We start from the raw sequence: 13,618 nt of genomic DNA, 5'->3' as shown, positions 1-13,618 counted from the left end.
ACAGTACAGTATATTGTCTAAAGCTGTACGTAAGTTACATGTCACGTGTACATGAGGTAGAAACATTATATTAGAACTAAACAACTTTCTTTTGTAACATGAAATATTAGAGGTTTTTTCAAATTTACACCGTTGGTAATTATTTGATAACTTGTAATTAACTTGCATTTGTTTTGATTTACATTTCTACAGTAGATATATGTTGCATTCTCAAGAAATTCCAAGTTCATTTGCAATTTAAAATGAAAATGATTCCAGCGACAGATGAATTATCGTTTAGTATTTGAAATTTTACAGAGAATACTTCATATGTATACACAAAGACAGGTGCGCAAATTTCTAATAACCCTCTTATACTTCTACGCTCTCTTTGGTATACTTCAATCGCCCATCAGAACGTCTGGTTTTAGATTTTAAAGATTTAGTATTGAAAAAACAACACGGAGACAGGAGAGTCAAAATATCACAGTTATTATTTTATGCTGACGTCACAAACGTTGGAAGCCGTATAAGGGAAAACGAAATTTCATACATGTTGAATCGTAACAAATTATAATTTTCTACACAATGGACTAACGCATCATGGCACTTGGAATAAAACAAAAATACAATGCCATTCTAAAAAGGTTAAATGCGTTGTTTTTATATTAATGCAAAATGCATTTACTTGTCTACAAAATATTCGAGCATATATGTTATTATAATGGTTAATTTACATACACTCTCTAAATAAATTTATAAAAATATGCACTTTTTAAAAATTAAAAAAAATTTTTTTTTTGGACTTTAACCACTCAATGTTTGAAAAAAAAAATACATTGAACTTAATTCATATATTTTCCAAATAGTGAGCAAATAAAACACACATTACATAAACATGATTACTTAATAACATTATTTTATGCATTGGTATTCTTCCTATACATTCATTTTTCATCTAAATGTTTTAAAAGTGGAAATGACATTTAACATTCTACTCCTTCGGTATACAAAATAATTTTGCATTAGAAAATTTAACATTCTGGTTATCCACAACAAAACTCTGACGTTGATATCATTGCGTTTCTAATGGACAAGACCTGTGTTACAATCTTTTTGAATTTTCATGGGTTCTGATCACTCCCTGTTATTTTTTATTCCTAGGAAGAATTAAAAAAAATCTCACATGAAAAATAAGATTCTTGCTGTGACCTTCAAATTGAAATTCAAATATATAGACGACGTTTATCTTACTATATATGTTTTTATATATTCATTAGAACTCAATTGCAATAAAATACTCTAGAGTCTGAAAGGGATGGTGCGTATTTGCATTCTCAATAAATACTGTTAACCAAATAACATTTCCGATAAAACTGATGATTTTACTTTAATTTCTTTCGTACGTTTCCCTCCTTTATGTAGCAAAATACCCTTATCTTCTGCATTTGGATTTTATGTCGCCCAGTTAATTTGAAACGCAAGTGCATTAACGTGTTACGTAAAGCGTTTTCATAAACGAGGCAAGGTTTTGAATAATTGATTTCTAGTTCTTGGAAATCAACCATCTTGTTCATAGTCATCATTTTGCAAACTTTAATATTGATAAAATGACCATGTCAGCAAATACAAATTAACCTTTTGTCAAAAAGTTATTGACGATTTCATACAAACTGTTTGGTAATTACTTTCACTCTAAGTTGTCTATGTATTTTTTCATATGCCTGATCCTAACAAATATCACATAGGTGGGCATGACTACTAGACAATGGATGCATAATCCTACAGCCACGTAATTCCATCTATGATGCTTCTATCAATAAAGGGTTGTGTTTGCTCTGCTTCCAAACTGTATTGTCTTATTTGACTCAAAAGTGTGAACACTGCATTTGTTGTCTTCAGACTTTAATCGAACCTGCATCACAATCTAATAGATACAAGAACAAAAATTCATCAACTTCGCGTGACAGAAGTACATACATATTTTCTCGAACACTTCACCTAGATGAAAAAGGGAACCTTGAGCATTGTTTTGTTGAAAGTCAATCAACACAATCTTTTCGCAATTTTTCAACAGTTCTAACGATTGCAAAGTTAAACAAAATTCATTTGATAAATCATCGTAAAATCATTTTGATTTATTTGTGGGAAAAATTTCTTGCTTATGTTTTCAATTGATCATTGTTCTAAAGTAAGAATTTATTAAAAAAAAGACTTTGTCATTTACAGTTATGTTTTCCGTGTTTTTTTTATACATTCCAAAAAGTATTCAAGGATCATCCTTGGCATCAAATGCTAGAGAAGATAAGTTTTATTGGAGGGTTAAATAACATGTGATTTGATTGACTTTATGAATCGATTATCCAGACTAATAGAAGATTAATCTGATTGGTCAAATAAGACACACGATAAATATATTCCATGATCATTCATATAAAAGACGAGTGTTTCTAAAAATAACTTCTCATTTATAAAATTGAGTTCATGTCATAAAGGCACGTCGCTCTACTACGCAGGAGCCCTGACACAGTGATATTTAACTCTTGCATACTTTTCCTGACTAAATGAAATACTGTTAAAAAGTTATTTTAGTTTTACAATGAATACAAACTCTGTGAAAATTGTCGATAAATGTTTACCTTCATATGCAGGGACTGTCCCCCTCCCCTTTATTTTGCTAGGGTAGTATTTTAGAGAGTGTTTTTTAGATCATAACTACTTTCTTCTTCTGTTCCCATGATAAATTGTCTTAAGCAGGTCCTGTTAATAGCTTTTATTGTGCTTGATAGCTACATTTACCCCAGCCAAAAATTCGTATTTGCTTGCCCTTAATTGGCATCTGTCTCCATTTTCAATTTTTATGACAAATGATACTACTGTTGATACTAGAATTTATATAAAGTTATACAGTAATCTCAATGGGACAATACGATATTATGGTAGTCATACATAGACTTCCCTGACAGGTGTCATTAATTATTTTTACTGCATAAAAGGAAGTAACAATGAATTCAATATCTTCTTAAATCGTGAAGAGTTATCTTTCTTTGATATTTCATTTTATAGCTATAAGCAAGTTCATCTGACTTATAACAGTTACCGTAGATCTTAATCATTAGAGAATGCATGTAAAGGAAATCTAACCTGCTCAATGATAAACGTGACGACTTTAATCAATCGTCTAATTCATTAGAGTAAGTAACTTACAAAATGATGATTTTAAACGATACTGATGATATTCTTGTTTCATCGACCTATTTTCAATAGTTTCACTCGTACATAGAACATGCTATTGCGTATCGAATCAACTGAGATATATAAATATAAACTCCGTATGCAGGTGATGAAGGTATATAGCTGAATACATAAGGTAAGTTGACGATTAAAAATATTAAAGTCATCACGTTCATCATGGATTTTGATTGTGAAGTTACCCTTAACGTCTTTTTCAAATAAAACATCCAAATTTAAAACAGATGTGTCAAACTCTATGATATCCTTCACCTGAAGCTAACCGGGGTATATCGTATCGTCATATGAATATAAAATAACCATTGTCAATTGATAATACGTCATCGATATATCTAAATATCGAGTTGAGGGTCACAGCAAGTGTTTGGTTTTCTTTTCACATATAAGATTTGGGACAAATTCTGCTTCATAGATATTGTCGGGCACAAACGTAAGCATCATTTTGATGTCAAATTCAGAGTACTTGTGAGTACAATCAGAATATTTTTACAACATCATTTTGCAAATGATCAAAGAAAAGGAAAGTTAATTTTCACATTTATTGCAAAAGCAGCTGTCGATAATATAGAAAAAATCTTGGACTTTAATGTATCGGTATTGGGTATTGGTTGTGTATAAAGTTGAAAAGTTGTGAGTTTCTAAGCTGTTGATTTTGGTAAGTTCTCGTGCTTTCAAATTTTCTAAAAGTTATTAGCATTATTCACATACTTGAAAGTATGTACATCTGATTTACCCACATTGAATATATTGTTGCACAGTACAAGAGTTTTATCAGGTTTATTAAAATTAATTTTTAAAATTGAAATGTTGGGGAAATTTTTAATACTTTCTATATGTCTTGGCTTAGACCAATAAATTAAAAATCTTTTTGGTGTTTCAGAACTGGACAAGCTAAAAACATAACTCCTTTTAACCAATAAAATGTAATTATGCAATACATTTAAGTTTATATGTGAAATGTGAAGGTTCATTCCCATGAGAAGGGTGAAATGTACTGAAATTGGCGAAATAATCAAGCATTCCTTTTTTAAACTAATGCGAATCTCAATGTGAACTACAAGAAGACTGGGTGACCTTCATATAATGTATAGAAATGTCTTTTTTTCACCTTGTGCTACTGACAAAAATGTTGATGTTACATTGATATCAGAGATTTTAGATTTACAAAGTTTATGAAGGTAGACGCTATAATGATTTCTATTGAAATTTGAATTATAGTTTGTTTGTGATTAGCATACTTCATACAATATGTCGTTCTCTTTGTAACATATTTGTAAATACGTTATATTTCGTCAATATTGAATCAAACATTTTTTGGATCAAAGATTTCATTGTGTAATTTATTTGTTCTTTATAAAAAGAAGGATAAGGAGATTCAACAGTATTCAATATCAAAGTCCATAAAAAAATACAAAATAGGAGCAGAGCAAACACGGACCTCCATAACGTCAGATTGATCACGTGCCAAAGGATTGATAGAACTTCCCTGCTGACCGGTCAAACCTGCCGTGTGCTCCTTGTAATGATCGGGAAACAAGGGAAAAATCCGTCGTCAATTCAGTGTATAAATAATGGACTAACAATTAGTATGAAAACGTAAGTAAGCATTTGACTAAATGACAAATTATATTTGCTGACAAGGTCATTGTATCGACCACAGAACTTACTAAATGATGACTTTAAACGAGACTGCTGATATTCTTGTTTCATCAACTTGATTGTCAATAATTTACCTCGTTTTTTAAATTGTTCATACGTAGAGCATGCTCTTGTGCATCGAATCAACTGAGATATATGCACTCCGTATGCAGGTGATGAAGGTTTATTGCTGCATAAGTGAGGGAAGTTGAATAGAAAAATTAAAGTCATCACGTTTATCAAGTAAGGGAAGTTGAATAGAAAAATTAAAGTCATCACGTTTATCATATAGCTTGGTTGTTATATTACCATTAACGTCTTTCTCAAGTAAAATATCCAGGCATAAAATTTTGCACAAATTCTGCTTCATATGAATACAAAAATATCTGATTCACACCACTTCTTCAATATATTGTTGCATAGTACTCTTGAAGTTTTTCCTTTACTACTTAGTGAGGAGTTACGAAAGAGGCTTGGTTGAACATTTACTGGAACCTTCAATGTATCTTTGTTTGTAAGGATTCTAATGAAGTTTCGCAATCCAGTTTATATAGGGTAGTTGAAATTCGTTTTGGCTCTGTAGAATATTACATGTAAAATATTCAAAACTGACATATGATTTTGAAGAATTTCTTGTTTAAAAAGGGAAGTATGAGTGTAAGTAGGATAACAACATGTAGAATTCAGTCCAAGTTCTTCTAGAATACAATTTATATAATGAGCCTTACAAATGAAGACAATGTTGTTACCTCTTTTGTCGGCAGGGACCAGTATGTACTGATCATGTAATCTATCTAATTCTTTATTCACTTCTGGAGAATCCATAATATGAATGAAATTCCGACGCCCGTTGAAGAGTCGGGGTTCCTTATATTTAGGACCTTTTAAAATAACTGATATAAGGTCATCGTTATTAACTATATTTACGTCACCTGTAATAACGTGTTCAGCAGGACTATAGTTGTAGCTATAAGAACATGAACACGATGAGGGATTAAAATGTTTTTTACGACCTTGATTACTACATTTTTTTTTCTAAACTAGGTTATAGAAATACCCATTAGAATCCTTGGTTTTTACATTTTCTTAAATTATCTTGAATTATTTTGGGTAAAATCAGAATGGGTACATCCCCTTCCTATTCTGTTTTGTTGAAAAGACCATCTGTCTATTTAAACAACCTCTATCTAATTAATTAAAAAACCAATCAAAAACTAAATTGATAACATCTATCTACCAAAGAATCATATATTTATATATAAAATGGGAACCTAACTATAAATTGTAACCTAGATTAAATATGATACAGTTTGAGTCTTCATAGGACGATTGTTTCCTCTCTATACCCTTAGGTCATTTAAATTACTGACCAATTTAATAATTTAAAATAGGACAATGATTCTGCTGATAATCAATCTAATTAATACACGTTTTGGCATTCATTCTGAAAAAATCTCAGAGTACTAAATTTAAAACTTTTAAAATAATTAATATTTTTTATGATGAAAAAGTACTTCTGAATCCAGTTTAGTATCCAATATCCAATCAAATCTAAGTAAGCTCTAAATGTATTTCACTTACAGCAACCACAAAATCATTTTCCTTAACAATACACAACAGCCCCTATTTCGATAACCTCCCTCGACCTCATTCCACAGACTACTTCTTGTCAAGTCTCCCAATCCGTTTTTAATGTTTAATTTATTAACAGTCTAATTCAACACAGGAACAGAATGTCTAGAAAAAAATATTTCTGTGATATTCATTCAAATGATAATAAAAGACTAGATTCTGACTCAAACTATTTTCATATTTAAATATTTAAAAACAAAATGAAAATCATGCTAAAATATCTATGAATTTCATTATTAATACAAAATTATATACTAATGTCAACTTACATTTTGTATGTATCATTTGATGATTTCCAGCGGATATTTGGGTCTATACCTCCAAACTGATTTCATCATATAATCAGTCAAGAGTGTGGTCTCCATGCCATTGTCAATTAGTAAACCGAGGCGACTTTCTTTCAATTAAAAAACAATGACCTTATGAAATCTATGGATAATTCAAGTGTAGACTAGCATCTTCTATGAAAATTGTAAGGTCATAATCCTCGTAAACATTGAATTTTCTAAGTACTTTTCTGTATACTTGATCATGACAGGAGCACAAGGTCATGTGAACAGTCGACAGGGGATGCCTACTCCTCTCCGGCAACCAATCCAACCTCATTTTCAGTTTTCCGGTGTCTATGTTTGCTCTGCTTTCAATTTTTAATGTTTAAGGAAATATGGCGATAATGAATAATATTCAAATCAAGTTTAACAATAACAGATAACGAACAGAGAAATCACGGATCTTTAAAAACAGCAGAGGTGGGATCAGGTGCCATGGAGGAATGAACATCACCTGTTGACCGATCACACCCACCATGTGCTTCTTTTCATGATGGGAAAAAGGAGAAAAAATCAATAACCAAATCAGCGTGTAAACAATAATATATTTAAAGCCGAATTTTACAAATCTTTAAATCAAATACCTTAATCTGTGCATTATAATTTTTCTGTAAGGAATACATGATATTTTGGATTTCTTTATCAAAACAATATGAAAACATTCATGTGAAAATCAAAATAAAGGTAGGAATTTATAGTGAGAGCTTAAGTATGCATGTGTGTATTGCAAATTTTCTGCCAACTCACGCCAAAGAGAAGACGAGTGAAAATTTTCGTTATTAAAAAAATGTGATTTCAGTTTAAATTAACTATTTTCACTTTGTTATCGTTTTAAAAATTACATTTGCGTATTTTTATTTATTATTTCCTTTAAAACTTTAAAGTTAAATCAATAAAACAAGGTATCCAACTTTTCCACTGCCTTCATTTTTGATACTTGAATGTGCATATCACAATATCATGAATATAAATGTACAATTGCTTTGAGAGGGTTTTTGAGGATTCACTAATCCGGAGGATTTCATTCAGGACAGAGGCATCCAAATAAAGGAGGTACCATCGTAGATTAAAGAAAATATAGTCTTTTTACAGAGGATTTCCAGCATAAAAGCCGGTTTCCTAAATTTTTTTACCCTATATGAAACATGGGAAAAATTATTATAGTACTTCTGGCCACTTGAACCCATGTCCTTTAATTTTTTCCATGTTTTGGTGCATTGTTGGGTTGATACAAATTGGATATAAATCATGAAATCTATATAAGATACAAAAGAAGGATTAATGTAAAATCATGAATGTTTATGTATCATACACAAGAATTTACGCATAAGTCGTTTATGAAAAAAATAGAATTGGAAACGTGATTATGTATTTAGCTATTAAAAAGAATTCAATTTTCCTAAGTTATCATTCCTACCAGTTCAAAGATCTTAAGATTCTTATGGCATTAGTCAATAAGTAAAATGTTTCTCCTCACAAGTTTTGAAAATTTAAGTCAGCATTAATACGTTGTTATGTTGCATGTGTTTTATTTTTACCCTATTCAAGGACACCACAAATATTTTGAAGAAAGAGTACCAATCATCTATCTATATATATATATATATATATATATATATATATTTATATATATATATATGCATTATATTTTATATATATATATATATATATATATATATATATATATATATATATATATATATATATATATATATATATATATATTCATATATATATAAGATATTCTAATTAATAACAAGGTTTATCTATTTTTGTACCCATGTTTGCATTGGAATCAATTTTCAAAAACAGCTTTTGTAGATAAGATCAAACATACAGCCTAATAATTTTACGATCTTCTTATTTTTCGTCATGTAATTTTAAAATTATTGTGTGTTTTCTAACTTCTTTTCTGTTTAAAGGTTACTTGGTTTTTATTTTTTAAAAAATATATGTATATGTGTACATACATTTCTTGCTCCTGGATTTATAGATGAAAGTATAACTGAACACATGTGCTCTGCGTTAAATGTTGTTTGATTGATCGTTACATTTTAATTATTTTGCTCCACACACTCAAAGCATTTTGAATATTTTCGCAACTTAAAAAGATTCTTTGTCTTTCATGTCAATAAGAAAATGATTTTGGTATCAAAAATACTTATATCATGAACAAAACTGAGATTTTACCTCATATCTTTATTTCATTATCTCATGAGTAATTATTCAGATAAGATTTTACTTGAAGAAGCCATATGCAATTAACATTTTTTTTTACAATCTTAATTACCAGTCCATGAGTGTTTGTGTAAGTTAAAGATTTCTTCTCCTTTTATGCAACAAATGAAAAGGGTTTGATGGCTTACAGTCTAAAAATAATTATTATCAAAGAGGGGGAAAACCACTGCTTTGGTTTTACCTTGCTAGTAATATTAGATTTTTAGCCCAGTTCAAGAGTAGAACTGATATATATCGGTCATTTAAAGTAGCCATTATCTTTTGTTAAAACACGACATAAGCTGATAATTAATTTAATAAACACAGATATTGTCATTCTTTCTGACAAAAAAAAGATCACGTGACGACGTTTTGATGAATTTAGTATATATAATGTGTCTTTAGAAAACAATCATCAAATTGGCGTTTCTCTCTACCAAGCCACAACATTATTAATTCTTTAAAATACGAGATTTATCAAAAATAAGAAGAAAATGGGGTACTATTTAATTATTTTCGTTTTATTTACATGTAGCTGTATTCAAACTGGCATTGTTCAGACGGAATTTCATAATTGGACATCAGATGTTGGTCCACATAAACAGAACATTATGTGTCCAAATTCATGTACCAAGGAAGAAATTAAAAATAGGTGTTGTGCTTGTAAAAGCAAACCAATTTGGGAGATTTTTTCGAATATATCATATAAACCATTATATATGGAATACCTGAACCCCACTGGCCATTGTAAAATTGTTACAAACGAAACGTTAACTGGATTCAAATGGATACTTCATCAGGGCGGAAGGATGACGCAATTGCCAAATAATATTTGTAGTTTTAGTGATATTCTGGTGACAGTGGACTTTCAAAGAAACAGACTTTCAAACATTGAAGGAATTAATTGCCTAAAGGCCTTGGATTCTTTAGATGTAAGTTATAATGACATACAGTTCATTACAAACACTACTTTCAAGAATATGCCAAACTTACGGATACTTAGAATGGCTCATACTGGCATCAAATCACTTCAACCTTACATATTTGAACTACAAAATACGGAGATCTTTGTGATAGATTTATCGCACAACCACTTTGATAATTTACACATCTCCAATATTTACCCGAAGAGAAGTGTTTTCTGCAACATTTCATTCGATGAATCAAACCTTACATTAACAGATGTTCCTGAATTCAAAATATCTCTCCAAGAGAGTTATGGAGGTGGGGATATTATTTTTGGAACATGTAAAACAAACAAACATCCCCTTTCTGTCATATTTAAGGAACCATCGGAGATCAAAAAAGCCTATCAATATAATCACACTGGGGCTTTCGAGTTCTCAAAATTAACCATGCCCTGTGATTGCCACCTAGGAGAACTCCTCTTGTCAGAAAAGGATATGTTCGAGAGATTTTATTCCATTCCAAATAAAACACAGTATATATGCCTTTCTCCAGAAAATATGAAAGGTATCGATGTACTCAAAACATTCAATAACATCTCAGTGTTTGATCAATTTATATGTCATAAAACAAATTTTTGTCCCGAGAAATGCACGTGTATTGAACAACCAAGTCAAATGCGAATGTTAGTAGACTGTTCCAATGCGAATTTAACAAAAATTCCAGACATAGTTCCTCAGACCAATTATGATATCGAATTGAATTGCAGCAATAATAAAATAACCAAGCTCACTTCTCCAAAGACTCTCAATAATCATTCATATTTATCAAATATTACTCTTTTCGACTTGTCTAAAAATGAGGTTCAAACAATCGAAGATAAATTTCTGGAGAAGTTCAATAAGACCTCGAGTCGTCTCAAATCCCTTCTTTTGCTGGATCATAAACTCATAGAACTTCCAGTACTATTCAAAAGCATTGACCCAGATAAAGTCTGGTTTGGCAAAAACAGTGTATCATGCGAATGCAAGGATGAGTGGATCGCCAGTTGGAGATCATCTGTGCAAAATAAATCTTCAAATCCTTTGTTTTGCACCAATGCGAATGGAGTACGACAAGCAGCAGAAGAAGCTTTTTCGGATTGTTATGAAGATGAATTTGACCAAATTATTTTTAATCTCTTCCTTATACCTGCTGTCGTCTTGGTGACTGCGGCAGTTGCTATCTACTTTAGATATGATTTTGTAATTCTAAAGAATCGTCTTGTGGATCATAGGAAGAAAACGTACAAGTATGATATTTTTATTTTGTCGGATGACTCAAATGTGGACGTCAATAAATTTGCAATTGACATTTTCCTATATCTCAAAAAGGAGGGGTACAAATGTTTCTATCCCCCCGTTGACGAAGATGTAGGTACTATTCGCCATATTCATTTAGACAAAGAAATAAAGTCATCCAGAAACATAATTATTATCATTTCTAAACCTCTTCAAAATGACAACTTTGATGATCTAACGTTTAGAATGAATCAGGCATGGAAACTGCTTTCCGAAAATCAGGTTGAAAACTTGCTTGTTGTTTTGTTTGATGGAAAAATTACAGATGAAAAGTGGCGATTTCCATATGTGAGAGCCCTGAGAAGGTTTAAAAGAGTTTTAAATGTATGTAGTAGAAAATACAACGTGAAAATAAAAATCAGCGAAACTTTGCCCCCACCCGAAGTTCGTACATCTATTTCCTTTACAGAACTACATGCATTAGGAGAATTAGAATGATAAAATTTGATAACAACTGTCTTTTTCCAGCACATTTAACAGGAATACAATTCATTCAATTATTAGAAAATCATAAATAGAACATGTAATCAACATAATTGAGTTTGTTTGTAAAGGAAAATATGTTTTATTTAACATGAATATTATAAAAGAATAATTTATTATATAAAGTCAAATTACGTTGATTCTATAGGGATAAATAAACAAAACATTTCCCCCCAGGAAATCAATTTCTTTTGTGAAACGAGGTACCTTTATCAGTAAAGAAGTGATATTTGGGAATAACTTTTCTACAAACTATATGAGATTCATGAGAAAGATTTAAAAATATTGATACATGTATATAACTTAAAAAGGACAAGTAGAAAATAAATTTTGAAAAAAAAAAATCCAAGATAAATGAAGATGTGTTGCTGTAAAGTTTCTAGGGATGTTTTAAATTATCACTTATTCAATTTGATTTCCTTGAAATTTCCTATACTTAAGTCTATTAAGAGAGAAAAGTCGAAAAAAAAAACTGTAAAAGTAATGTGTATTTTTGTATCTGAGTAAAGAAAAGTTGTTTATGTTATTTAACTGTTTATTTTGATTTAATTTGTGATGATAATGAATATAAATTACTTTTTTTGTGTTTGTTTTTTTAGCTAGAAAATACAATAGATTTTCTAAAGTAAGCATTTGTGAAAATTTTTGTCAAGATTGTTCTCTTTAGCAAAGGTGGTAATTAATGCATTGTACATCAAGGAATGTAATATAAATAATTGAATCAAGAATAACAATACCTAGCTTTATTTTCTAAATTCTTTTTTTCTCTTTCAAGAATCTCACTCCTTGGAATTTGCATATCATTCAAATATTACCAAGTTAAAGTCAGATCAAAATAAATGTAATTAACAGCAAGCTCTTTTTAAATATTTGAATATAACTTTATAGTAACTGTTGTTTGGCCTTTACCATTTGGGAACTTTTTACTTGTTTTGAGGCGTCGCCGTATTGCACTGAGAGGCTTCCAATTTAGATTTAAACTTGATATAAGGACCATTGAGCTGAGAGTTTGGGACAACCCAAATGGTCAGAGGTGGGATCAGGTGCCTTTGGAGGTTGGTATCTCCTGGGGACTGGTTACACCTGTCGGCAATCACTTATTTAATAATAATTGTATATATGACAGGGAGAGGTTTTTTTTAAGTTGCAAGAACTTGTATATCAATCCCTTTGTATAAATTATACAATAAAATATGTTCAAAGCAAAACACCTGTCGTGTGCTTTGTCATGATCGTATAAACTGAATAATTGCCTAACAATACGAATCTCAGCCAGTATTTGATTTATGATAAATTGTATTCGCTGATAAGGTTATTGTATATCAACTAACAAGCCTCACGGGTTCAAATCCTATTGTTGGACATTGAGACGAATCCTTCGGATGAGACCGTTTAAACCGAGGTCCCGTATCGCAGTAAGTGCTGGGCCGTTTAAGACCCCTCAATGTCCAATTGCCCTCAGTGCCGATTATTGGACAAAATATGCAGATCTCCACCGGCAAATGGTGGTGTCTCCATCTGAGTGAAAAATTCTCGAGAGGGAATTAAGCATTATACTATCAATCAATTTTAAGCAAGTGTATCTTCAATTAAAGGTACTGAATTCCAATGGAATAGCGTCGTAAATTGAACCTGCCTCCAATTAGATATTCTTTTGAAGTAAATCTATGATACATAAATTTTGAATAAACTTTCTCACATTAAATTAATGCACATATAGTATCAGATCACATACGGAATCAGTTACACAATAATTACGTTATGATTTAAATAAAAAAAGATTGGATTTAATATTTCTATCAAATTGAGCGAATGTATGATATGAATAAGAGATATTTGCCA

The 13,618-nt window shown here is 30.6% G+C and overlaps 1 protein-coding gene across 1 annotated transcript; it reads left to right on the top strand.

The window, feature by feature from the left end:
- The first annotated feature begins 9,571 nt into the window (after positions 1-9,571).
- LOC134267224 (protein toll-like) lies at positions 9,572-11,751 on the top strand. Its single transcript, XM_062749452.1, has one exon. It carries the CDS (start codon positions 9,659-9,661, stop codon positions 11,729-11,731), a length of 2,073 nt encoding a protein of 690 aa, XP_062605436.1. The 5' UTR covers positions 9,572-9,658; the 3' UTR covers positions 11,732-11,751.
- Positions 11,752-13,618: the final 1,867 nt, after the last annotated feature.

This window comes from Saccostrea cucullata, unplaced genomic scaffold, assembly GCF_032062105.1.
Source record: "Saccostrea cucullata isolate Sc308-1 unplaced genomic scaffold, CSIRO_AGI_Scuc_v1 ctg851, whole genome shotgun sequence".
In the NCBI taxonomy this organism is placed as follows: Eukaryota; Metazoa; Mollusca; class Bivalvia; order Ostreida; family Ostreidae; genus Saccostrea; species Saccostrea cuccullata.
Note: the sequence above shows the minus strand (reverse complement) of the source record. Positions and strands in the feature narration are given on the sequence as shown.